Source organism: Seriola dumerili, unplaced genomic scaffold, assembly GCF_002260705.1.
Source record: "Seriola dumerili isolate Sdu_G_001 unplaced genomic scaffold, Sdu_1.0 BDQW01000088.1, whole genome shotgun sequence".
Taxonomy (NCBI): domain Eukaryota; kingdom Metazoa; phylum Chordata; class Actinopteri; order Carangiformes; family Carangidae; genus Seriola; species Seriola dumerili.
Window position 1 is genome coordinate 7,896,825 of NW_019174343.1, and position 25,241 is coordinate 7,922,065.

General features: G+C 42.8%; 2 protein-coding genes across 2 annotated transcripts; one reads left to right on the plus strand and one right to left on the minus strand.

Annotated features, from left to right (window-relative positions):
- Positions 1–449: 449 nt before the first annotated feature.
- dido1 (death inducer-obliterator 1) lies at positions 450–20,626 on the plus strand. Its single transcript, XM_022745118.1, has 17 exons — positions 450–518; positions 2,042–2,135; positions 3,196–3,314; positions 3,608–4,742; positions 5,020–5,437; positions 6,081–6,452; positions 8,642–8,861; positions 11,812–12,361; positions 12,456–12,615; positions 12,772–12,888; positions 13,055–13,168; positions 13,553–13,715; positions 13,828–14,335; positions 14,549–14,696; positions 14,838–14,927; positions 15,041–15,236; positions 16,522–20,626. Exons 3-17 carry the CDS (start codon positions 3,233–3,235, stop codon positions 20,049–20,051), a joined length of 7,803 nt encoding a protein of 2,600 aa, XP_022600839.1. The 5' UTR covers positions 450–518; positions 2,042–2,135; positions 3,196–3,232; the 3' UTR covers positions 20,052–20,626.
- A 636-nt stretch (positions 20,627–21,262) lies between these two features.
- On the minus strand, positions 21,263–24,108 carry LOC111221733 (opioid growth factor receptor-like). Its single transcript, XM_022745262.1, has 8 exons — positions 23,563–24,108; positions 23,242–23,307; positions 23,066–23,107; positions 22,908–22,962; positions 22,703–22,781; positions 22,559–22,625; positions 22,330–22,478; positions 21,263–22,231 (listed from the first exon to the last, which is right to left on the minus strand). Exons 1-8 carry the CDS (start codon positions 24,058–24,060, stop codon positions 21,847–21,849), a joined length of 1,341 nt encoding a protein of 446 aa, XP_022600983.1. The 5' UTR covers positions 24,061–24,108; the 3' UTR covers positions 21,263–21,846.
- Positions 24,109–25,241: the final 1,133 nt, after the last annotated feature.

Genomic DNA, 25,241 nt, shown 5'->3' on the forward strand with positions numbered 1-25,241 from the left:
TGCAATCAAATAGCATAGGTTCAATTTCATTTGTAGGTTGAGTAGGTAAGCAGTGTTTAATCAGACAACTTAATTTCTGAAACTCAATTTCAGATAATACAGTCTTGAAAATGTGTTGCTCTCAGACAGCAACTGTAACAGCGGTAGCACGTTAATATTTGTGAACTCTGTATATCGGAAGTCCTGAAGAAGAGGTTTATTAGGGCAATAGACTAAATACAGGTTTAAGAAGTGTGTGTGTGTGTGTGTGTGTGTGTGTGTGTGTGTGTGTGTGTGTGTGTGTGTGTGTGTGTGTGTATGTGTATGTGTGGGTGTGTACGCCTGAGCCAACAAACCCATCATTGTTGCCTGTGCTCGCTCAGTATTCCTCCTATCCAGTGGGGGCGCTGTACAAGCGCTGAGTGTATTCTGTAAACCGTCAGCCATCTGCCGCAGTCAGTTAGCTCCAGCGGGAATGGAAAATGGAGGATTGACCGAAGAAAGAGCGAGGGCATATCATCGGTATTTCTAGCGCGTAGGTGGGTAGAATGCAACAATTTAATGTTTAAGTTGTGTCGCGTGGAATTTTTGTGGGATTCGTTCGTGTCTCAGTTTTTGTCATACTGCTAGGTTTGTCCTACTCCAGGTATCCGAGGCGAGGTTGATCATGATGTGCCTGACGTTAGCTTAAACGTTAACGTGTTTACAGTAAAACTGCGCTGATCCATTAGACTCTGTTCAGTCAAATGGGTTAGTTAAACATGCTTCTTGCAATAGGTCTCTTTTAGATCCATTTTAAGTTATTGCATCTTCATCGTTTTTGAGTCATCTGAACAGCTAATTGCTACAGGTATATCCTGCCGCTAACACATCCATGCTCGTGGTGGCTAATAGCGTGAGCCAGGCGGCTAGCTACAAGTGCACGTTTTGCAACGGTTGGTCCCTTGGTTTGAAAGGAAACGGTAAACTACGATAACACATAACTGAAACACGCAAATGTGTGCTTATTGTTATACGCAGGGTTTTCAAATGTACCCAGTCAAATAATTCTGCACATTTTGTGCGTATTGATCACGTTAGCTAACGGTAAATAAGCTAGCTGTTCTTGAGTGGTTAGGTTGGCTTTGCGGCCATCATCAGCAGTGGTGGATGTGAAGTATTTTTAATATGTCGTAGTTTGTTGTGTGATCTCTTTGGTGCTGTTTGGCTTTTTCGTGCATACATAGGGGATTTGATGATGATACGAGTGATATCGACGCGTGGTTGTGATATGGAATTAAGAGTTATATCATGCGCATTACGGCCGTGTGTAGCTTCCCTCTTTCCGTGTCGAGCAGCAACCGTTATACCTCAATACGTCTGTGAGAAACAGCATCAGTGTGAGCATGACATACTGTGATCAGCACATATCAGAAACGATTTTACATCATCTCGTCTGAATGTGTAAATGTTAGTTAGTTTGTCATTTGATTTTCGCCCCGGGCCCCTCCCACCTTTCTTGGCAACAGTTTTCCTCCCGATTCACGTGGCACGGTGTCGTGACCGCTGGCATACTATTGGAGCAATCCGCTTTAATCACCTCCAGTCTTTGGTTGGATTCTTTCCCTGGGGTCACGGTGCAGTGTGCTAGGCTTATCAATGCATCAGTTTAAAAGAGTAGAAAAACAGATGTAATTGTAATGTTGGTAACTGAATACACATGCATACAAGTATTGAGGTTTCTTACTTGCACTGAATTGTGAACAAATTCAAACAGTTCCATCATGTGTTTTGCACAGTAAGCAGTTGTCCTGCTCATATTAGGTTCTTTTATCACCAGAAAGTCATCATTGCAGCACATTGCTTGGTGTATTTTTGTTGATTCTATAAAGTTCACATTTTAATTGAGCACTGGGAATTGGTAAATATGCTAGTAAACACCTTTAATTTTCAGAAAACAAACCTGATTTTTTCACTTTCATTACCTTAACTGATCCATACTGCTGTTGCGTCTTAGCCTTTCTGTAAAATGCGGTGTACTTTGATCCTAACTTGTGTTTTCCTCCCTTTCTGGCACTGGCAGATCCTTAAACCTTAACCAAGACTGATGATTACTGCTGCAAAGACTTTGCTTAGTTTGAAGAAGCTCTCTGCCACCCATCTCTGCTGAACTGCAGGTACAGACTATTTCATAAATTTTCAAAATGTGCTTTTAGGTTAAAGAATAGCAAGTTTGGCTTTGGAGAATCTTAAGTGAAGTACATTTTCCTTAATTCTTATTTGCAGTAAGACTTTCCAGAAAGCTTCACCAATCAACTGAACATGAACAATTTCTGAATTGTGTTGCGCCACAATAGTTTTTTGAATTTAGTTTTGTGAATGCCTGACATTGCCTGACTATTAGCCATGACAAACATAAAATGTGTATTTTTCAAGTTAAAAATTCTGTTTATTTTAATGTTCTGCCACCTGTTTTTTTCACTATACAACTCTAAATTGTGGCATTAGACTCCACAGGGAGTGTATATGATGTGGCTATACACAGAAGTTGCTACGGTTACTCCCTCTCAGTGAGAAACATGCCACAGTCAGCATCAGGCTTTCACATGGAAAATACTGCTATAATTGCAATGTGCTGTTCAATGCAATCTTCTACACTAATTCAGTCAAAACAGAAATCCAGTTCCAAGTTTTTACAGACTGCAGAACGGTAAACGGAAGACATGCAATACGATGTTACACTTTCTAAGAGGCTGTGTCATGTTTAAAGACCAAGTACACAGCTTTATTATATTTTCATTCAGAGACGTAAACATTTCTAAATACTTTTTCTAACCTGTTCTTAGACAACAAGAATTTCATGATTTTGATTAAGCTGACAAATATGAAATAGGCTATAGCAATACCAGACATCATGCCTTCAGATGCATTGTACTCTTGTTTTTGAGACACATGTATGTATAGTATTTGTGTGAGGAAACACAATTTCTGGCGACATTTCAATACCCACACAGCACTGATTCTATGGGCAGTGTATGGTGCAAATGCACTTTTAGTGTTATATTTGTAACACTACGTTGGAATGAGAATGTAAAAGGAACTAGTATATCTACATTTTGTAACACATAGAGCAATCCCAGCACTGGCTACTGAATAAAAGGCCCTCAGTATTTTTCACATTATGAAGTGAAAAGAGTGATTCATAGCTGGTCTCTTGTGCTCTTCTCTTAACTGTAGACATTCAGTTTGAAAGTAGCGATTGACTCCATCATCTATGGAGGAGAATGTGAGCCCTGAGCTCTCTCTAGCCTCTGAGCCAGAGAAGAGCCAGGACCGTATGGATAGCTGCTCTCAAGGTACCTTGGATGAGCTTCTTTTCCTTCACGAGTAATGGGTGGGAATGTTGTACTAATACTGGGCACAATTGTGGTGTCAGTTCAATGATATTTGGGTGATTTAAAATTTTGGTGAAAGTCTAGGGTAAGTAGGGGTCAAATCCAATGCAGTCAATCATTTTCATATTCATTTTCATTTATATGTTTGCTAGACAAAACAATCAGTAGTTTCTTGGCAGTGTTGTTGTGTTGCACTCTGGTGATTGCATACTATGATTGTTTGCTTACAGGGTTCTTTGATTGTCTGTCCGCAGGTGTTGGAGCAGGGAATAGCGAGCAGCACGAATCGTTTCAAACTGAAAGCGAGAATGTGGCCACAAAGACTCTAGAGGAGCCAGATAAATCTTCCAAGGGCAACAGTGAGGTAAAGAAGACTTGGGGTTTCCGTCGGTCCACCGTTGCAAAGAGAGAAATGCCAGTCGAGGCAGCAACCAACAGCTCTGAAAACCGCTGTCCTGTACGCCGTAGTGGCAGGCAGTCTAAGCGTACAGACAAACTAGAGGAATTCCTCTTGACTGCCAAAAGAGGGTCAAGAAAGAGTGCCCCTCCCAGCCTGGAGAGTGGAGATCCTCCTTCCCAAACCCCAACTGATGCAGAGACCGCCTCAGAGGCCAGCTTTGATGGTAATGCTGACACCAAGGCTGTGGAAGACAAGGTGGATTCCCCAGAGAGGAGGACAAGAAGTGGTGCAAGGAAGCAGACTCAAAGGAAAACTCGAGGTGGCAGACAGACGAGAGGAGGCGGCGGAGTGACAGTCAATGATGAGGGCAGCTCTGAGAATGAGGAGGACAGCAGAGATGCTACCAAGATAGACCAGTTACAGGATAACAACGGGGAGAATAAAGATGAAAAGAGTGATTTGAGTCCTGAAGATGTAGGGATTACCAACACAGCACAGTCTCAGCCAGAGCAGGACTCTGAGAAGCAAGAGGTTGGTGAGGAGAAAGACGAACACGGAAATAAAAATGACAAAGCGGAAACGGAGAAAGAGAGTGACGAGGACAGTTCAGACAAGCCACCTGGAGCACTGGTGGTAAAACGTGGACCAATAAGAACATATGTCAATAAAAAGAAGGCAGCCAATAAGAACACTACCCCTGTTAAAGCTCCTGCCCCTGCCAACAAGAGCACCATTCCTGTCAAGAGGGAAACTAAGCCTAAATCCACCCAAGCTGCTGGAAAGACTCGCAAGCCCCAGATGCAAGAGGACCACCACCACCATGACGACGATGATGATGATGATGATGATGACGACGACGATGATGATGATGATGATGACGACGACGACGAGAATGACTCTTCAACCTCTTCGTCATCCATTGAGTCAGATGAAGGAGGGTATGACCCCAATGCACTTTACTGCATCTGTCGCCAAAAACACAACAAAAGGTATTTTATCATCTGTAGTTGCTTTATTAATTGCATATTATTTATTATGATTGCTTCAAAGATGTAGATGATGATGTAGAAGAGTAAAATAATCTCAATTAATTATAATTTCTCCTTTATGTCATCTAGTAGCTACAACCACTGTTTTGCTAAAGTTGTTTTTGTCATTTTCATCAAGTCTGAAATTATGAGAGAAGCTAGTGGCTAGAAGCTAGTAAGTTTGTGTTGAGCGTCATGCTTTGGAAAAGTGGCAGCACAAATGTCTTGTGCACACTAGGTTCATGATCTGCTGTGACCGTTGTGAGGAGTGGTTCCATGGAGACTGTGTGGGCATCACAGAGGCCCGCGGCCGACTGATGGAGAGAAATGGGGAGGACTACATCTGCCCCAACTGCACCGCTAAGAAAAACCAGGTGGTCAGGCCCGCCACATCTATCCTCTCTACAAGTACAGAGGTCGGGAGGTTGAAAGCTGATGCTACTCTTCAGACTTCTTCTTCCGCCTCTGCTGTGACCTCTTCTGCAGCTGCCGAGAAAGCTAACCCAAGTGGAGCAGCTGCTCAGGCTGTGGGAGCACCTCTGTCCTTCACAGGTCTTGGACCTGAAGAGAAGGGAGCAGAGGATCTGGGCATCAAAGGCAGGATAGAGAAAGCCACTAATCCAACTGGGAAAAAGAAGATAAAGATCTTTCAGCCGGTAGGTCCCTGCAACTGATCTCAACTTAAGCTTTTTAAATAATGTTGTCTTTATGAGTCGAGCCATTAATCATTGTCTGAATTGGTGCAGATAGTTCTGTCGTACAGCACTTCATTCTGCATGTCAGGTGTTGGTCCTAATGATCCAAATTTTAAAAATGACTATGAAGCGATGCTGAATGATTTAATTTCATGGTATAAACAGTTCATACTTGAACCAAATCAAAATCCATTTCACCACAGTCACTGTAAAAGGGCTTCAATGTGTGTGAAATGTGATTTGTATTTATTTATCCCCCAGTCTGTGATTAGAGAACATTGCCTCATTACTCGAACTGTTATTGTGTTTTGACTCTGCATGGGTGGTGTTCTTATTTTCTGAAAATGTAAATGAGGACCCAAACAAACACAGGCCTGCTCTGTTGTAGACAGTATCACAGAAACAAATGGTTGAAGACATGATGTTAGCATAAAGCAGCCCACTGAGAACATCTCTTAAAAAAAAAAAAATGGTGTGCACATTTTCACAAATCAGTGTTGCTATCAATAAAATGAATATGAAATTCTGGTATTGTGACAGCATGATACAAAATGACATTTCTCGTCATTAGCTGTTTATTTTATTGTGTACTGAACTGGAGCAGGCAATACAGCAGACAGCCGTACCAAAAGCACAGCAGAAGGCGACATCAGTGGTGGAGAAGAGGGCAACACCCACAGCAGAGCAGAAAGCCCTACCAGACACAGAGCAGAAGGTGGCATCAAATGTGGAGGTGAAAACGACGCCAGCAGCGGGGGTGCCAGAGGAGAAGAGTGGGCAGAAGGCTGAGGAGGAGTCTTCTCTTCCCAAATGTATCGGGCCTGGCTGTGAGAATAACGCCCAGCCAGACTCTGTGTACTGTGGAAACGACTGTATCCTGAGACACGCTGCTGCAGCCATGAAGTCCATCACTGATGTCAAAGAGCCTAAGCAGAAGGACAAGGCCAAGACTCAGAAAACCAAGTCTACACCAAAGGTAACTTGGACCACCTGAAATAGTGGCCTTTGTCTGAATGTTCATAACTTTGGTATAATGAGGAAAAGTTGTGCGGAGTAGCCATTGTAGCATCCTTTTAAATTACATCAGTAATGGCAGTTGAGAGTGCATTCTTAGGCGTATCATGTAACTGCCAAGCAATCTGTGTCAACGTAAAACATAATTGATTTTTTAGATTCTTATGTCTTGACAACATTAGAGTAATAATTTCCTTAAGTGCATTTTATTGTTTGTTGAATGTTGGTCTATTATTAGCATGGCTTAGCAGTGTCAAGTATCCAGTCACATTGAATACTTGAGTGTTGTGTGACCTTTGAAGACAGGTAATTTACTCTTCTGTTTCAGAATGACTTGAAACATGATAATTTACAATTTTACACATATATGCAGAAATAGCTGAATCTGTGTGACTTTTTGTTTCACTGTTGATTAGCATTAGAGAAAACACATTCGTGTGTGCACAGCAATTATTACATTTTAGGTCATGATTGTTACCTACACATGATCTTATTAAAGTCAGATATGGGATTTGAAAAAATTATAAAAAAAAAAAACATTTTAAAATTGGTTTTAGTTGTGTCAAATTTCCTTGCTATGGCTGCACCCTTTGCATTTTAACAATGTTACAAGAAGTCCAATTTTGACTGGAATAAACTGGTTCAGAGTTGAGTAAAATGCTGTTACTCTAAAAAAGAAAAAACGACAACTTTGAAACAGAATGATAACTTGCAGGTGCTGCTTTCTGGTATTAAATATTTTGATGTTGAAGTGCCTATCTGCAGAAGCAAATATAGTAGGTGAGCAACCTAAATTGGATTGTTTTGATAATTCCAGACTAGCTAACATTCAATCCATGTAACCCAACTAACTCATGCTCCTTTGTTAACCAGTGTGGGAGGCCATTGATTTCAGATTTCAGGGGTTTTAGTCAAAATGAGTGAATGGCTCAACTGTTGACCAGTCAACTCACTGGAACAATAGAGCCATCGTTCCCACCGGATCATGATGTGGACAAACACAAACTGTCAGTCAGTAAACTGACAAGTGTTAAAAGTCTAGAGATTGTCTGGAAATGGGGTTGTGTAAGTGAATCATTTTCTGCGCACCATAACGATTGTGATAAGATTTTTTTTTTTTTTTTATTTAACAACAAATATATCTAAATGAATGTGGCTTTTGATGCTCCAACTACTCATTATGTATTTTAAATTTTTTTGTTTATGCAGTCACACTATCTGCATTTCTAATGTCCTGTATGATTCATGTTTATACATACTAAACAATGCTCTAAGATATAAAGTAATCTCTAAGAATATCAACAGTATACAGCAGCCTTTATGATGACTGCACAGTGTTCTAGCTTTTATGGTTTTTACTATTTTATTTACTTTGTGCTCACATTGTGTATCTCTGCCTTGCCAGTATTAACATTATTTTGCCTCTAAAACAAAAACATTCCCCACAAGACTCACTAGTTCTAATATTGTGTTCTTCATGGTATGCTTTCGAAGTTATTGGCTATTTGTTGTTGAACTTTCAAGGCACAGGGGAGTGAGAAAACAATAATGTACACTGAGAGAATAAGAGATATTTTATTCTAAAGGAATTGATATCTTTCATCATTTCAAGTGATATGAATGTTCATGGAATCAATCCTCATAGGGTTTAAACTGGAACTACTGCTAAAAACGCCTGACAGTGTTGAACTTGCTTTATAATACATAGTCCTGAAGGCAGTGTCTAAAATTAAAATTTTGGCTCACTAGCTCAGATTAGTAAAATGTACCTGCCAAGAATAATTTAGTAAGCAGTACATTTTTCATAGAAATATGTCCAGGTTTGCAGAAATGTAGCTGCTACATGTAAAGCAATGTAAGTGCAGAAATGCCATCAATGACCTTGCCATTAGTTGTACTCTGCACACTGTGTTCAGTGGTTACAAATGACGACAGGGAGAGCAGGAAGACCAAAGACTGTAAGAGTTAAGTTTGTTTGCCAACAGTAGATGGGTGTCTTGGCATTTGACACTTTATAGAGGGAGTCTACTCTGAAGAGCCAACAGAGCTCAAGTCAAACATTTCTTTATTTTAATGTTATTCAAACCACACTCATTAAGTGTTGTTACTAAAAGACCTGAATGTGTGTTTTTCTTTTTTCCGTCCACCCAGAGGAGTGCTGCTGGTGGGAAGAAGACACAGAAGAAGACCCGAGAGGAATCTGACAGCGAGGAGGACCACAGTCCTGATCCAGACGAGGATGACGAAGACGAGCATGCTGAGGAACACCCGCCCCCGCCGGCCACTGCATCCTGGTCCAGCGACCATAATTACATTGCAGTAACACCAGAAAAGACTACACCCATATCACCAACAGTGTTAAACAAAAAGTGTATGTATCTCTTTGAAGGTCTTGGGCTGTTGTTGAAACCACATTGTTGTTTTTCCATTATAAATGTGGTTCCTGTCATGCTAACATACCTTAGAGATGATCCGTACATTTGGGGAAGAACATGAACTCATCTGTACACTAGACTTTTGACTGCCTTGCAAAGTGTTGTGAGTTTAATGTAAAAGTTTTGTTAGTCACTGAAATGTTGGCAGCTGTGGAAAGGTAAGTGTCATCTGTGGCTTTGGGTAAGTATTCAATAATCCAAAACATTTATTTTAAGTGGCACTCTGTAAATTGCACACATCAAAATCATTTTATTAGTCAAGGAGGGTTACTTGGGAAAGTCTGAAAAACTAACCCTGATGATGGCATCAGGGTTATCCCAGTTTTGAATTCTTAACAGAAAGCCTGCAGTGCAAACTGGAGGCAGTAGTTTGAAAGATGTGGGCACTTAAAGGAACAGAGGGTCTAACAAATAGTGCTTATGCATTATGGGATTTGGAGGATCCAGCATTTTTGGATCTTGACTGATAGTGTTGACTAAAAGTATCTCGGCCTTTACTGCATTGATTTGACTTTTCCTTTCTTAATATGTCTTGTGACTAAACTTTTTGAAGTGCAATACTAAATTGCTGGAGTCCCACTTTTGAATACCTCATACTTAAAATGCAGGGCTGCAGATGAAAACCTATAAAGGAACAAGTGGTAGAGATAACAGGAGGGAAATAATCTCAAAACGCAGATCTCTCAGCAGACTGTATGAGGAGGTTTACTGTGTGGCTGTGATGAATGGGATGGTGCTTGTAGGTGTGTTTGGAGCGTGAATTCAAATGACCTGTTTTCTGTACAAGTCTCCACTTCCTGGGTTCATCACCTCAGCTGTTGGTCCCACAAAAAGGTCCCTCCCTCTCTTTCTCTGGCAGGTAGGTGTTTCAGAATTCCCCCGTGTTAATGTGGACCAATGAAGCTAACATAGCTCATATTGAGCTGATATCACCTGTTAAGCTCAATTTTGTGGTTTTTTTTCCCTACCCTTAATTTTGTGGGTAACAAACTTGACTTTTTTCAAAGTTTTTGATTCATATTGAATATGATGCATCCCTTCTCGTGGGAAACTGGCTTTAAAATAAAAGGTGATATAACAGTTTTTTGGATGCCTCCATTGATTATGTGAGCAGTGTTGGCTTGCTGTAGGATATCCTGACCAGTTCAGCTCAAACAGCATATACAACTGATTAATCTACACATGCAACGGAGATGTGACCCTCAAGAGCCCCAAGATGGTGACATCTGAAAAAGAAAACCTCTGGCAGACCTCAGTGCAGGGAGAGACCAGACCACCTGGAGATAATGCAGTGGAATTGAAGGCCACAGCAGAAGTTGGAAGCTGAAGACCAGGGCAGAGCACACAGATTCAGAAGAGGGACAACCACCAAGTTTTTCACACACATTTTGCACCTGATGAGATTTGATTATATATTGATGGGAACGTTTATTGCAATGAAATGTGGACATTTTCATTTTTCTTTCACCTATTTATAAGGGGCATCAGGATATTGATTGATAGGATAATGCATGCTAATGTAATGTGAATGCATCCTGTCAGGTCAGGAGATCAGTCTGACCACTGATTGTTGTTGAGGAAACCATAGCCCAACGATTTGCTCATTCATAGCCAATATTTTGCTGAGTGATATTTTGATTGGTGTGACAACCTATCATCCTGAGAAAATGGTTGACTTTGGTTGTATTGGGTGTCAGTACTGTTGCTCTGAACAAAAATATCTGGGTTTATACCATTTAGTGTGTGTGTGTAGTTTTGTGTGTTCAAGTGGAGTTACACTCAAACTATTGCAGCTTCAACATGCAACTTGGACAGATAAAGCACCAGCATGTGCAGGTGACAGTTTGAAGAGAGGTTAGACAAGTAGGAAGTGTATTGCCATTTTAGTCTTGGTGCAATTGGTTGACATAATACCTATACATTTAATGCAGATGTTGATGGTTAAATGTTTTATGTGTACTTATAATTTATTCAAATGACAGAATCATTAACAAGACTTGGGTCTAGTTGCTTTTGAGGTCAGAGTTCATCCCTTTATCAGCTGGTGATAGTGTTTGTAGCTGAGCTTGTGATATGAATACATTTTAGAGGTAAAATTTTAGGGTGAGTAGTTAATCATCAACTTAATTATTACTAAAATGCATTTTGATTTATTTTTTTTTTTGACTCATTCTGTGAGGCAGTGTTATAGACTGTTTCTGCTTAAGTAGCCAGTGACACAGGAGAGGTAAACTAGATTTTAGCAAACTGGTCAATGGTGTTTATCTCTCATATTCAAGTGATAGAACCTTGTAGTCATTTCCATAACTTCTGATGCCAAGGTCACATTAGGAGTTTGCACAAGACTCCAGTGCAGTGGTTTCCTCTCTCTTCTGGATCCATGGGTCCTGAGAATCACGCTCGCTGATGATGATGATGATGATGAGGCACTCGTATGCTTCCTGAAGTTCATGCCATCAAGTGATTTTTGGGAAGAAAATACTTTTTTTCTCAGATGGACCTGCACAACCAGCACAGTGTATCTGCTGTCACTGCTTCAAATAAAGAGGGACCATTTATCTGCCCAGTTGTCAACTTTGTGTTTATTTCAGAATGTCGGTTGCAGTGTGTTCAATGTCTGCACAAGTAACTGAATGTCAACTATTTTTGGATCTATTGAAGGAGGGTTTCATTAGAGATTTTACTGTTTCACTTAAACTTTTGTGATTTGAGTTGTTTTATCAGCTGTGGAATTGAGTCACTTCAAAATGATCCATTTTAGTCATAGTATTGTCGTCTCTGAATTATACATGCAAAGTGAAAAAATGTAGTGATGATCTGTCACATCTGCTGATATTGTAAATGATTGCATATTTTAAACTGTCGGATCTTGTTTTTGATTTTCAGCTCCTCCCAAAGAAGAGAAGCTGAGTGAGAAGGAGCAGAAAGAGAAGGAACCAGCCCCGGCTTCTGAGAAACCCTCCCCGGCATCAGTGACACCAGTCAAAGGAAACAAGAAATCACCGACCACTAAAGCAGCCAAGGTGTCCCCCAAGGGCAAGAAGCCTTCCCTTCATTCTTCCAGCTCAAAGGCATCCAAGAAACCTGCGACACCTCCGAGTAAAACTGCAGCAAAGTCCAAGAAACCAGGCCCACCACCCGCCTCATCTCCCTTCCCTCCAGGTCCGATCCACGTCACGGGAGCACTGCGAGTCACCAAGTCTAACTTCACCATTCCTAAGAAGCAGCCACAACAAAAAGACACTCCATCCCACAGTCACTCCTCTTCATCCTCAAGAGTCCCATCATCTCCATCAGCTCCCTCCAACCACTCATCGTCCTCCAGATCGTCACATCCAGCCGCTTCAGCGCCTCCTGTGTCCCCCATGCCACCTCCACCCAACAACCAGATGAGACAGAACATCCGCCGCTCGCTCACAGACATCCTTTACAAGAGGTGAGTGTCTCACCACGGTTCAGGAAACCTTTGCTTCTAGAATCCAGTAAATTCTTGGCTGAACACTCATTTTTGTTGTATTCCTTACCACCAGGGTGAGCGACAGTGACGATCTGAAAATGACTGAGAGTGAGGTGGGAAGGCTGGCAGTTGCCATTGAGAAGGAAATGTTTAACCTCTGCCTTAGCACTGACAGCAAGTACAAGAACAAATACAGGTCCCTCATGTTCAACCTGAAGGATCCAAAAAACAAAGTGAGTCAACACAGACATGCATGCAGTCAAGTACAAATCTAGATTTGTGTTTATTAGAGTTTTGTGTATGCGGCGGTGACGCCTGCAGCTCTAATGATTTTACCTGATTTCCCTCATGTGGAGATGTTAAATAACCGTGTGGTATGTTTGTCTCAGGGCCTGTTCTACAGGGTGGTGGGGGGAGAGGTTAGTCCCTTCAGGTTGGTGAGACTAAGTGCTGAAGAATTGCTTTCCAAAGAAATATCTGAGTGGAGGAAGCCTGACGCTCCTGAGGTAAATGTTACTGCCTTTAATTACATACCAAGCACAAGTCAACATCATGAGGTTATGAGCTTCAAAGAGCTCCATGTTGGGGACTAAAAAAATTAGTTTGTTTTATTTAAATACTGTTGAATACAATGCTCAAAATTGCTAAATATTGTATGGTTGTCTCCTGTAGGCTCAGTCTCCCAATACAAGAGCCCATTCAGGGCAGTCTAGACTGGGCAACAGACATGACTCTAGCTCTCATAGTGTGGATATGGAGGACGCTCCACCAACATCTGATGCAGATGTATGTATTTCTGCCACCACTTCTTCTCGCATGGCCTCTGCTGCAGTAAGTGGTGGCACGCTGTTCTTCTCTTGCTTTAACACTTCTTTTCACCTTTGCATGTGGGTCTTGGTGCACAAACTGTGAAATCTGGCTAAGTAAAGACAGTAGCCAAGATATCAGTGGTTGGTTATCTTGCCGACTGTCCTGTTCCTCAATGCAATTTCTTTCTCTCTGAGGCTTTTTCTATCTTAATCAGTGGTTGGTAGTAAACCAACCTGCAACTACCTCACACAAAATACAGTGGTGCACATCATAGGAATCAAAAATAATGAATGTAAATTGATTATCATCTGCTGTAGTTAATCTCATATTTGACAGAGATCCTCTCTCCTGTGTCATCAGGACCAAGACGAGTCTGGCTCCACTCCGTCAGCTTCGGCTCAGTCCTCTGCTGTTGAAGGGAGCGGTGGCAGCAGCATGCCAGACATTTTCAGTAGCATGCTCAAAGACACCACATCAGAACACAGGACTCATCTATTTGACCTCAACTGTAAAATATGCACGGGTAAATAAGAGGCTAACATATGATGTGAGAGCATTCTCCACTAAATGATATTACATTTGTTATAAAACAGATAACTTTTTAAGTGTTTTTTTTATTTTATTTTGCCCTTTAGGCCAGAAGACAGAAGATGAGCCAGCAGCTAAAAAAGCCAAACTGACCAAGAAGCCTGAAACTAAACCACTCAGACAGGAGCTGCATTCGTCCAGGTCAGGGGATGTCTCTCCTGTGGTCCAACCACAGGTCCCCGCAGCCTATCCGCACCAAGACTCTGTAGCCTACCAACACCCAGTCCCTCCATCGTACCAGTCCAACACAGATGTCCCCGAATCGCAGCAGCTTTACCAGGAGGACCTCAGCATGCTGGTACCTCCTGCCCAAGCCCCTGCACCTGTTGCCGCGACTGTTTCCTCTGTCACCATCACCCGTAGAGACCCACGCATGGCCAGGCACAGCTCCGGCGTAACTGTCACCTACACTGCTCCAGAGAAGCCCAGCAATAACACAGCCGAACCACTCCCTGCTCCTGTTACTGCTCCAGTGGAGGTTGGACCCAAGGTACCACTGCCAATGCCCCCAGCTTCGCCATCTTCAGTTGCCGTCTCCAAATCAACTAAAACGAGGTGCTTAATATTTGTGTATGGCAATATATTTTGTATACTGTCATAAAATTGAGAATACATGTAAAATTCTCTTTTTTAACACGATTAATTGTGAGTATGATGAGGCAGGGTCATTGTTTTCTGTTTTAAGAAAATCCCTGTATATAACTGTGTGCAGGCTTGAGATTTGGCCTTTGACTTTTCTCTAAAAGGAACATGATTTTGGTTTTACAGCACATCTGAGCCTCCCCCTGAGGGCGAGACTGCAATCTTCCTCCATGGTCAAGAGAAGATTTGGAAAGGATTTATCAACATGCAGTCGGTGGCCAAGTTTGTGACCAAGGCTTACCTGGTCTCGGGATCCTTCGAACACCTGAAGGAGGTTAGTTGTTTTTGCTAATTATAGGAGGAAAAGTTCAAATGTAAATCATCATATCAAACGTCATTCATTAATGAATGAAAAACTCTTGTGTCAATGTGTATATGTAAAAGCATCATTCATAGTTTTGTCAACGTTATTCAGGATTTGCCAGACACCATTCACATTGGAGGACGGATATCTCCAAACACAGTGTGGGACTATGTTGGGAAGCTGAAAACTTCGCTCTCCAAGGTTTGTTTGTGCTAAGATTAGCTTGTAGAAAAGTGCTGAACATTTAAATTTTTAAAGGCCTTACATTCCTTACATACTGTTTTTTGCTGTCTCTTTTAAACCTGCGCTCACAGGAGCTGTGTCTGATCCGTTTCCACCCAGCCACAGAGGAAGAGGAGGTGGCATATGTCTCTCTCTTCTCTTACTTTAGCAGCAGGAAACGATTTGGTGTGGTGGCTAACAACAACCGCCGCATCAAAGACCTCTATCTCATCCCACTGGGCTCAAAGGACCCGTTACCCTCCAAACTATTACCGTTTGATGGGCCAGGTAAGCAGTTACAGGGATACACAAATATACCTCTGTATGTAATTGTATTTGTTTTAATGGATTCCTGTTCATTTGTGTTGTTGCTGTGTCTTTGTACATGTGGTGAGTATATTTAGTGTCATGTTTTTTTTGACTCCAGTTGAAATGAGAGCTTGGTTGATTCATGGGTTTGTGCTGTAGGGGGCACTCACACTCCTTGTTGAATCTCCCCTGGAAAACACCTCTGTGCATGTTACAGCTGCTGTGCTCTCTGCTGTATATCTGACTTTGTATCACACATTTCTAATAAAGGAAGTTTGCATCGCAGGTTGGTGCCATTTGAGTCCAGTTTCAGCCTGTTGTTTCTTAAGTCTTGGCTCCATATAAACAAAATTGAATACATGTGTAATCAATAAATTGCTATGAGCTGACTTGTCAGTCACTTTATATCATGATGCTGTTCATATGGTAACATGCTGCATTGCTGGAATAAACCAGTGGTTTTAAACTCATCCTCCTAAATGAAGAATCAGCACTTGATGTGAACTTTGCAGCCAGATAGTACAACACATTCAACAGTACCACATGGCAATTGCAGCTGTGGTAAGTAAAGGATTGTCCATCTCAGAGGGACTCAAACATCAGTACATCTACTGCATAGTGTGCCTCAGAAAAGAGTATTAGATGGTGAGATGGCTTTTTCTTTATTGACTGAGTCACTGTAGAAAAATGGAATTACACATCTTTTGACTTGCCATTTGTTCCTGTGAACAGACTGGTAATGAGCCCAAATCAAATATCAATAGGAATTCATTTATCCACCTGACTCTGGATCAACCAGAACAATATTATAGTTTACCATCTGTTCCAATCTTTATTGCAGTTTTATTGTGCCAAATTAAGGGTGCAGGAAGTGAAAAATTATTTAGTGATTTTATTCCATCATATCTGGCTGAATATCTACAAATCACTTCAATAACCAACACAGTTCTGCTGTTGACAATTGTTCATTTACTAATGTCATTATGTTTTTTTTCTTCTATAATTTAATGAAAATTAATTCAATTCACAAACAAGCTAACAACTACTGACTAACTACCGCTATCCTTTGTCATATAAAAGTATAGTTTTTGGAGTTGAAAGAACTTTGGTTTAATTGAATAAAAACGTGTGTGCTATGTGTTCTATATGTAATGTGGAGAATTTTCAGAAGCTCTCATTTCACCTGGTTTCTTTGTCTTTTGTGCGTTTTTGTTAACTTGTATCTGCTGACAGTTGATAGATTGTTGTTTTGTCCATCTTGCAGGGCTTGAACCAGCTCGTCCCAACCTCCTCTTGGGGTTGTTGATCTGCCAGAAGGACAGAAAGCGTGCTGGTGGTCCACTGGAAACCGAGGAGAAACGGTCCAAGACTCAGACCAAAGATGCTGATGACACTGGCCTTCCAAAGCCATCCTCCACAGTCAAAGCGGAAAGAAGCGCACGGCACAGTCTAGAAATCCCCTTCAGCACAACTCCTCCAGGATCACCTCCATCTAGCTCCTCTGAAACTTCAAGCAGCACTGTGACAGCCTCCTCAGTCCGTTCCATCTTGTCCTCTGTCAAAGCTCCAACCACATCCACTACCACAGGCAAGGACTCACCCTCCTCATCCAGTTCTGTTGCTTCCTCTGCAGCAACTGCCACTCCTCTTCAGACCATCCTCGACACTCTTTTTGGGAAGAAAAAGCATGACTCCGAAGTTAACTCTCCATCTGATCAGGGTGGGGAACTCTCCGTCCCACCACCTACAATGCTAGACCCCATTGTGCAGCAGTTTGCACAGATTTCTAAAGAGAAAACGGTGGAGGAAGATGAAGATGACCGACCATATGACCCAGAAGAAGAGTATGACCCCGGTAGGGGCTACAATCTGCCCAAGAAGCCTGTTGAGATAGTAAGCAAACCTGGAGTCCCCAAGCAGCCTGAGGTGGTTGCAAGTGAAGCTGATGATGTGGCATATGACCCTGAGGATGACTCCATTTTTGAAGAGGTCAAAACTTTAGTCCCAGGTCAAGCTAAGGCTGCAGCTGAATGTATAACTGATCCACAAAAGATCCTAGAGAGCCTGAAACAGATCGGAGATCAGACATTCCAGAAACAGGGAGATCAGCCACTGTCATCCACCGGGACACCTGGTGCCTCACTGGCACTGCCAGACACACTCTTAACTCAGCCTAATAAATCCCTTTTGGCCAGTAGTCAACTACTGCAGCTTGGCAAAAAAGTTGAGGAACTGGTAAAGTCTTCATCGGTTTCCCCCTTAATCAACCAGAGGAGAGATCCTCGCCAGAGCAGGGATCCTCGTCAGGCTTCGGCTGGCAGGAAACCGACTGATGAACCGGAGGAGAAAGAGGAGACATCTACTGTGTTGACAGATGCAACTCCTCCTTCAGAGCTACAGCTGCCTGATGTTCCTGAACTCCCAGACTCCTCACAAGATGCAGAGACATCACTGCCTCAAGAAGAAGTGAAAGGTGAGACCCTACCCTTCATGGAGTCAGACAAGTCAGAGGTGTCAATTCCTTTATTAGGAGAGGAGGTGGAACCTGATATGGAGGTCAACTACATGGATGAGAAAGAAGTGAAAACTGAGGAAGCTGAGCCAGTCAAGGCAGAAACAGAGATGGACAAGTACAGTATTTGGCCAAATGCTGCCAGTATTTTAAAGGTTGGTGAAGACTCAGAATATGAGGAGAATAGCCAAGATACACCAACTACAGGCTATTATAAAGAGCCTGAAAAAACCTCCACAGTAACTTCAACAATCCCAGTACTCACTCAGAGCACAATGGTCGAGACTCAGTCCCATCACGTGTCGCATCACCTGTCGGCGCCAGGCTTCGACAGTGAGTACAGACCTCCGGCTGACATTCCCCCTCCATCTAACTTCCCTCCACCCCATCCAATGCAGGGACAAAACCTGATAATGAGGCCTCCACCAATGTCTGTGCCTCCACCCATGCAAGGTCTTCCTCCATTGTCAGGGCCCCCTCCTATGCAGGGACCCCCTCCGCCCATCCATGTTCCTCCCCTTGTACGTGCTCCTCCCATGCAGGCTGACAGCAGTCAGCAATATGGCCCTCCTCCAGCTGGATACCCTCCCTATCAGAACCAGTGGCCAGGCACCCAGCCACCACCACAGCAGCAGCCTCTTCCTGGACCACCTCCCCAGAATATCATGCCTCCCAGAGGACCACCGCCACCATTCCCTCCAATGGCCCAGAGAGGCCCTCCTCCTCAAATGTTTGATCCCTCCATTCCCCCTCAACACATTGGACAGCAAGGCCCCCCTCCAGCCCTCCCCCTACCTCCTACTTTTGAAGGGCAGAACACCTTACCTCCACCAAGATTCACGGGTCCACCACCACCACCCTTTAATTTCCCTGCAAACAGAGGTCCCCCTCCACCTTTCGCGGCCCCACCTCCTGGTCACTTTGATAACAGGCTTCCTCCTCCGTCCCACTTCCCAGGGCCTAGGGGCCCCCCTCCATCTCAGTATGGTGACCTTGGTGCCCAACCCCCAATGGTAGACCAACCTCGAGGCCCTGCAGAACACTATAACAAAGACACTGCTAACTCTTTCAAGCTAAATGTGGATCAGAATCCAAACTCGCTCCATATTTTTAAAGACAATCAGGGTCCCCTGCCTGGTTCATCATACCGGGGACCTCCACCCAACCAGTATGAGGATAGAAGAGGCCCACCTGTCAGTGGGGAAATGAGTGGACAACACTTCAATCAGCATAACCAGTACGGGAGCTCCAGACCTCACTCCTCACCACCACACCGAGGATCTTTTGACGAGCTCAGAGGGCCTCCGCCTCAGGAGAATAGACCTCATCCTTCTCAGCCTTTTGGAGGATCAGAGCGCTACCGCTTCGATAGGCACTCAGATGAAGCTAGACCTATTCGTCACAGTGGGCCGCTACTGCCAACTCCTCAAGAGGCTCCCATAGGGCCTCCAAGTCGCATAGGAGCCCACAGTCCAGACCTGCACAGGGATGACCACTGGCGCCGCCACTCTCCTGAACTGAGGCGGCGGAGCAGCAGCACCCAAGAGGACTCAGAACCTCGCAGTGGAGATCGCTTCAGTCGCTTCGAAGGAGGGCACAGGGAACCTCCTGGTCCCTCGCAACCCTCTGAAGAGAGACAGAGAGAGCTGTCTGAGGATCGAAGGAGGGAAAGAGAGCGGGAAATCCCCCACGCTGGCAGGACATTATGGGACAGGGGACAGGGAAAGCGGTGGAGCCGAGAGCGAGAGTGGGACAGAAGCAGAGAAAGGGACCGGGATCGAGACCGTAGCCGGGAAAGAGAACGCAGCAGAGGGAGGGAGGGTGAGAGGCACAGGGAGACGGAGGGGGAGCGACACAGGGATCAAGAGCCAGACAAAAGGAGAGACCGGGAGAGAGACAGAGAGAGAGAACGGGACAGGCCCAGGGAAAGAGACTCTGACAGGAGGGACTACGACCGCGACAGAGTGAGAACCCGTGACCGAGAACGTGAACGAGATCGAGAGCGTGACAGAAGACGGGACAGATCCAGAAGCAGAGAGCGAGACCGTGATCGAGACCGTGGGAAAGACCGGGGCAGGGACAGGGACAGGGACAGGGACAGAGAAAGAGACAGGGACAGGGACAGGGAGCGAGAGAGGGACAGGGACAGAGACCGGGACAAGGACAGAGATCGTCGGGACAGGAGCAGAAGCCGAGAAAAGAGAGAGGAGAGAAAGGACAGTAAACACGATACACCCAAGGAGAGTGATAAAACTGCAGAAAATGACAAAAACATGTCCTAGTCTCTGTTCATCGACACTACATTACAGTTAAGAGACTCTTACATCTTTCACCAGTTGAACTCATCACTGTAAATGCAGTATTTCGTTAAATTTCCACATTTGTGTTCCTACTATGAAAAAAGGTTTGACAGTGTTTGTATTCTTTGTCACATAAAGGTTTCTAAGTTTGTTTAATCACATTTGAAAAACAGAAAACTGAAGGCCATCTGAGTTGCTTGTTACCAGATGTATTAAGTAGGTCACTTAGTCCTATTACATGTACGTTCCTCCATTCAAAGCTTTTTTTAAAGAAAAGAATAATGCAACTGATTAACACACCATTTGCAATATGTAAATATGAATATATTTGTGTATATACTGATGTTTTTAATCATACTTTTCTAAGTAGAGAAAATAAAAGCCATATATCTGAAATGGATAATGTGAAAGTAAAGGCAACACTGTTTATACACAAATGTGTGTTTATATGTCGAGCAGCTTTGACCTAAAAGGCTTCAACTATCTACAGTATCCACCCCATCAATGGTCGTTAATGAAATGTCCTGAGTTTGTTTCAGATCAACCAATTAAACCAGTTTGACAACATATATCTTGTGGTAATACATGTTTTTGCTTAAATCTTCCATAGATCTTCCATTAAATCCATAGTAATGTGCTTTCACACTGGGGTCAGTTATACAAGAGTAACTGCAACTGATTAGGAATTACATGAGAGACAGATAGGTCAATACCAATGCAAATCTGTGTCTTAAGCTGTTGCGGTCTCCAAAATATCAAACTGCTTTTTGGCATAATAGATCATATTTAAATTGGATTCTGTACCCACATTTATCAAAGTGACATGCAGCAAAGGGCCCAGGCTGGGCTCGACCCCAGGCTGCTGCACTTAGGATTCAGCCTTAGCGCATGGTACGCGCTCTAGCAAGTGAGCCACTGGGCCGCCCCTAATCCTTCACTTTTAATTTCTACGATGATAAAAGAGAAAGACATCAAAACCTTTTATAATGCATGATCAACAGGACAGATACATGATTTACAACTTTGAAAAATACAGTACATTCCTACTCTTTAACCACTGGATCACTTTACTACAGTTAGACAGCACCGCAACTAGGAATAAATGCAAGAAAGAAATCAGTGATCATATAAGGCAGTTAGGTATAAGACAAAAGGCTGAAAACACTGAGTACAAAAAACAGAATTCAGACAAATAGAATTGGGAACAATTGTTTCAGCTTTATTAATCACAGTGAAGGTAACAAGTGACTCTTAATTCTTCATGTGTCCCACCTACCCACACGATAACATATTACAGTGGCACTTTTAGACTAAAACATATCAATCCTTTAAAGAATTCTGCACATTTTTGTTTGTGAAAGAGTAAGAATAAAACAAGAAAAAAAATTCCAGAAATCACAAACATTAGTAAACAAACACATTTGCATATATAACTGCAATATATTTGATTCAGTCTGTAAAGACTAATAAACCACTGTATGAACTAGTAATAAAAGTTAAATGATGTCAAGTTGGTGTGCATGTGCACCACTGGATGATGTACCATAACTGACCGTGTCTTTTCCTGCTATGACCCTGAGGCTGGATATTTTACCCTCATTAATTTGGCAGACTTGCACAAGTTCTTTATGCTTTGTGGCCCCCTCCACCAGCTGCTGTGAGGGCAAATCTATTTTAACTGTTGCTCTACAGACGCAGTCTTTACTCATCAGGTTTTCAGTGTCTAGTGACAGGTTGTCATCACCATCATCAGATATAAGGCACATGCTTTGACAGTTTAATTTTCTTCATCGTCACTGTACAGTGACGATGAAACAGTCTGATGCTGCTCCTGACCTGGGTAATGCTCAAAACCATCTTTTCTACCATGCACTCCTCTGTGTGGCTCTGACCACAGGATCTGGATTTTCCTTGGGCACCACACAAACTCATCTTTAGCGTCATAATTCAAGTAGGCAAACTTGATGAGTTTCCTGCGTTGCTTCTTATCAAGGACAGCAAACACGAAGAAGTTGAGGACACTCTCTTTGACATTTGGAAGCTCTCCATGGACCAGAGTCTCCTCCAGGAAGAAGTGGACCAGCGGGGCTTGGTAGTGGGGGTACCCCAGGGTTCCCAGGCACTTCAGGATGCGGGTGATGCGTAGGTTGTTATGAGTGTGGCTGTCAATGGCAGGAAAAAGGCAAATGAAGGGTTACTTAGAGAGTTTTGTTACAATTCAGAGGACCATGTGTTTAATTAAAAGTCAGAGATAGTTTACTTGTTCAGGTTGGAGAATCTCTGTCTCCAGTTTGACGCCCTCTTGACTTCTCCTGTTTCCTTATCACACAACTCGATACCATAGAAGTCCAACATCAGCTCGTATGACTTCAGCAGATTTTCCTTTGCAGTGCTGCTTTTGAGAAACTCCTGCAGGAAATGTAGAACTTGTCAGGATATGTGAAGCACTTTCTTTACAAATTTGAACTTGGTAGCTTTTAGTAGTTTACCTTAATTTCTTCTTTTGTTAGTGTGCTGGCCTCATAGTTCATCCCTGGTTCTTGCAGCGGGAACAACCTTTGAGATAAATAGATAAATTTCATAAACAGGAACTGAACATGTTATATCACACCTGTGGCTACACATTAACTTACCACTGAATAAAAGTGTGTACACACTCCAGTGTGTTATACTCTCCTTTCCAGTCATTGTGGAAATTGTGTATGTAGAGACCTGATGAATAGAAATGTAGAAATGAAAAGTTCATTAATTTGAATCTGAATATGCTGTATGTCAAGCTATTTACGCAGATAAAAATCACAATGTATAATGTACAACCACCAGCAGTTGCAGGCCTACCGTCAGGTACAGAGGGCTTATTTCCGAGGTAGAATCCCAGATTAGGCTTGTCATCCTACTCAACAAAAAAGAAGGGACATTTTAATTTCATTTTAAGATAAGTAATAACTGAATGTTAGAAAAGCAGAACCCATGCAAACAGTCAAGGTGTGACTTACAGAGGACATGTTCTGGTTCCAGGGCCGCTGCCTGATCTGGGACTGTGGGGAAATGTAAAAGAAAAATTTGGGCATGATCTATGTTTAAATATGGGGTGTGTGTGTGTGTGTGTGTGTGTGTGTGTGTGCGTGCGTGCGTGCGTGCGTGCGTGCGTGTGTGTGTGTGTGTAACTTACAGGGTAGTCATGTCTGTAGTTCTGCATGTCTCTTGAGGCATTTTCAAATCTGCTAAACTTGTACTGCTACAAAGACAACTGAGAGTCAGTTTATATCCCAGACATGTAGAGATTACAGATTACAGGGTTAGGGTTATATATCAAATCAATGCAACAGCTATCTTAAGTGAATTCCCACTCTTCCTCACATGACATTAAGCAGAATATAATCTAGTAATGGTGACACTGACAACAGGAAATGATTGTAGTGCAGGCCTCCATGAAGCCATCCCTCACAGTGCTGTACAGTAGGCCCATAGTTAACGCCTTTGGTGTACTCACGTGTCTGGAGGCTCCTGGCCGCCTGCCCCTCCAGTGTATGCTGCTCTGATGCTCCCCAGTCTCCCAGGTTGAATCGTAGCCACAGTACAACTCATCTGAAGGGTCAACCCGGTACTCCTCTTGGTCAAACTCGTCCTCCTCTTCCTCCTCTTCCTCCTCGTCCTCCTCCCTTTCTTCAGCCTTTCGGTCGAAGCCCGCGGTCAGCCTCCCTGCCTCACACTGACCCAGGGGTTCCTTGACCCAGTCTTGTGAACCGGTTGTTTGAGGTTTGTTTTCGTCGTTTACTTCAGGTTCATTTCGGCTTCCGTGCTCCTCCCGCCAGCCTATCGCTGACAGCACGTATCTGGCTATTGGAGTGAAGACTCTTGTAAAACAGCACAAGAAGAAACCCCGGGTGATGCGCCACAACCACTCAACAAGACGACGAGCTCGGTTATAGGCATACCAAATCATCTTCAGCACTATCTGTCCACTGAGGCCCCGCAGCAAAGGATTCATGCGAGGAAACTCACTGTCTGTGAAGTTTCAGTCTGTTTCACTTTCACTTTCCTGTGTGGCTAAAGAGAAATGAAACTTTGTGGACAGCTATAACGCCCATAAACAAAGCAGCAGTGATTCATGTCAATGGTGATGTGATGAGTACTTACTGTGGCTCTGTGTTTGTAGGGTCCACATTATTATCGATGCATAGATATATTTTATTATGGTGTCTACGTGGTAATAATTTTTAGACGTTATAGACGTATTCCTTTATTTATGTTAATGACTGTGTATATTCAACCTGACACTGATTATAACATAGTCATTTAACAGCTGGTAAAACAACCTATATGTAACCGCGACGTCAAAATACTTGAACTTTGACCTGTGGTCACTGTGCTGATGGAGACAGCCAGAGACTGAGGGCAGTTGAGACATTATCCTCCTGCCCATATAAACTTACCTTAAAACTCCATTAATTTACACATTAATAATTGTGTAATTTTGATGCAGTTAGGCCATTTTGAGGAGACTGACTTGGATGATTAATGTTTTTTTATATATTAAGGTATTTTAATCAGTTATCTGCACGATTTATGGCTTTGACCAACAGCCTTTCCTTCATGGAAATTTACAGAGGAATTATTTTCTAATTAAGGCTCGGGATGGGGTATTAACCCATTAAAATGTGTAGATAATTCACTGAAAATACCTTCATATATTACAATGCATTTATTACCCTAATTAACCCCAAATGTAGGGTGAAGTCTTGAATGTACAGTACATTTAAATACAGTCGATTGTTCTCAAGTATAGATTTATTTATTATCCTTACACAAGACAGCTGTGTGGCTTTATTACCTGTTGTGTCAAATGATGACATCAGCATTATACAATGCATACACCTCTACAGCTGTATGCATTGTCTCGGTGCTTTGTTGCAGCCGCTATTGTTTTTGTGTAATTTGATTCAGCCTTTTCTTTCACCATATCTAGATTATTATCTGGATCTGCCTCAACTTGTACAAACTCACAGATTTCAACACTATATAATGTCTGATTTTGTACATCAAGATACATATCGTACAATATTACCTGAGAAATTGATGAAATTGTCCTTCTCAGAAAAGTGTGACTTCCTGGACCAGGCCCTTTAACCTGATCTGCCCCAAAAGTGAAAACATAACCTCCTTGTCCAA

What these genes read in the sequence shown, in the direction of transcription:
- dido1 (XM_022745118.1), top strand. Translation starts at nt 3,233, where the DNA reads ATGGAGGAGAATGTGAGCCCTGAGCTCTCTCTAGCCTCTGAGCCAGAG. An exon ending in AACAGTGTTAAACAAAAAGT is followed by an intron (nt 8,862 to 11,811) that starts GTATGTATCTCT and finishes TTTGATTTTCAG; the next exon opens with CTCCTCCCAAAGAAGAGAAG. An exon ending in CCTTCGAACACCTGAAGGAG is followed by an intron (nt 14,697 to 14,837) that starts GTTAGTTGTTTT and finishes AACGTTATTCAG; the next exon opens with GATTTGCCAGACACCATTCA.
- LOC111221733 (XM_022745262.1), bottom strand. Translation starts at nt 24,060, where the DNA reads ATGAATCCTTTGCTGCGGGGCCTCAGTGGACAGATAGTGCTGAAGATG. An exon ending in ACTACAGACATGACTACCCT is followed by an intron (nt 23,108 to 23,241) that starts GTAAGTTACACA and finishes ATTTCCCCACAG; the next exon opens with TCCCAGATCAGGCAGCGGCC. An exon ending in TAACAAAAGAAGAAATTAAG is followed by an intron (nt 22,479 to 22,558) that starts GTAAACTACTAA and finishes CATTTCCTGCAG; the next exon opens with GAGTTTCTCAAAAGCAGCAC.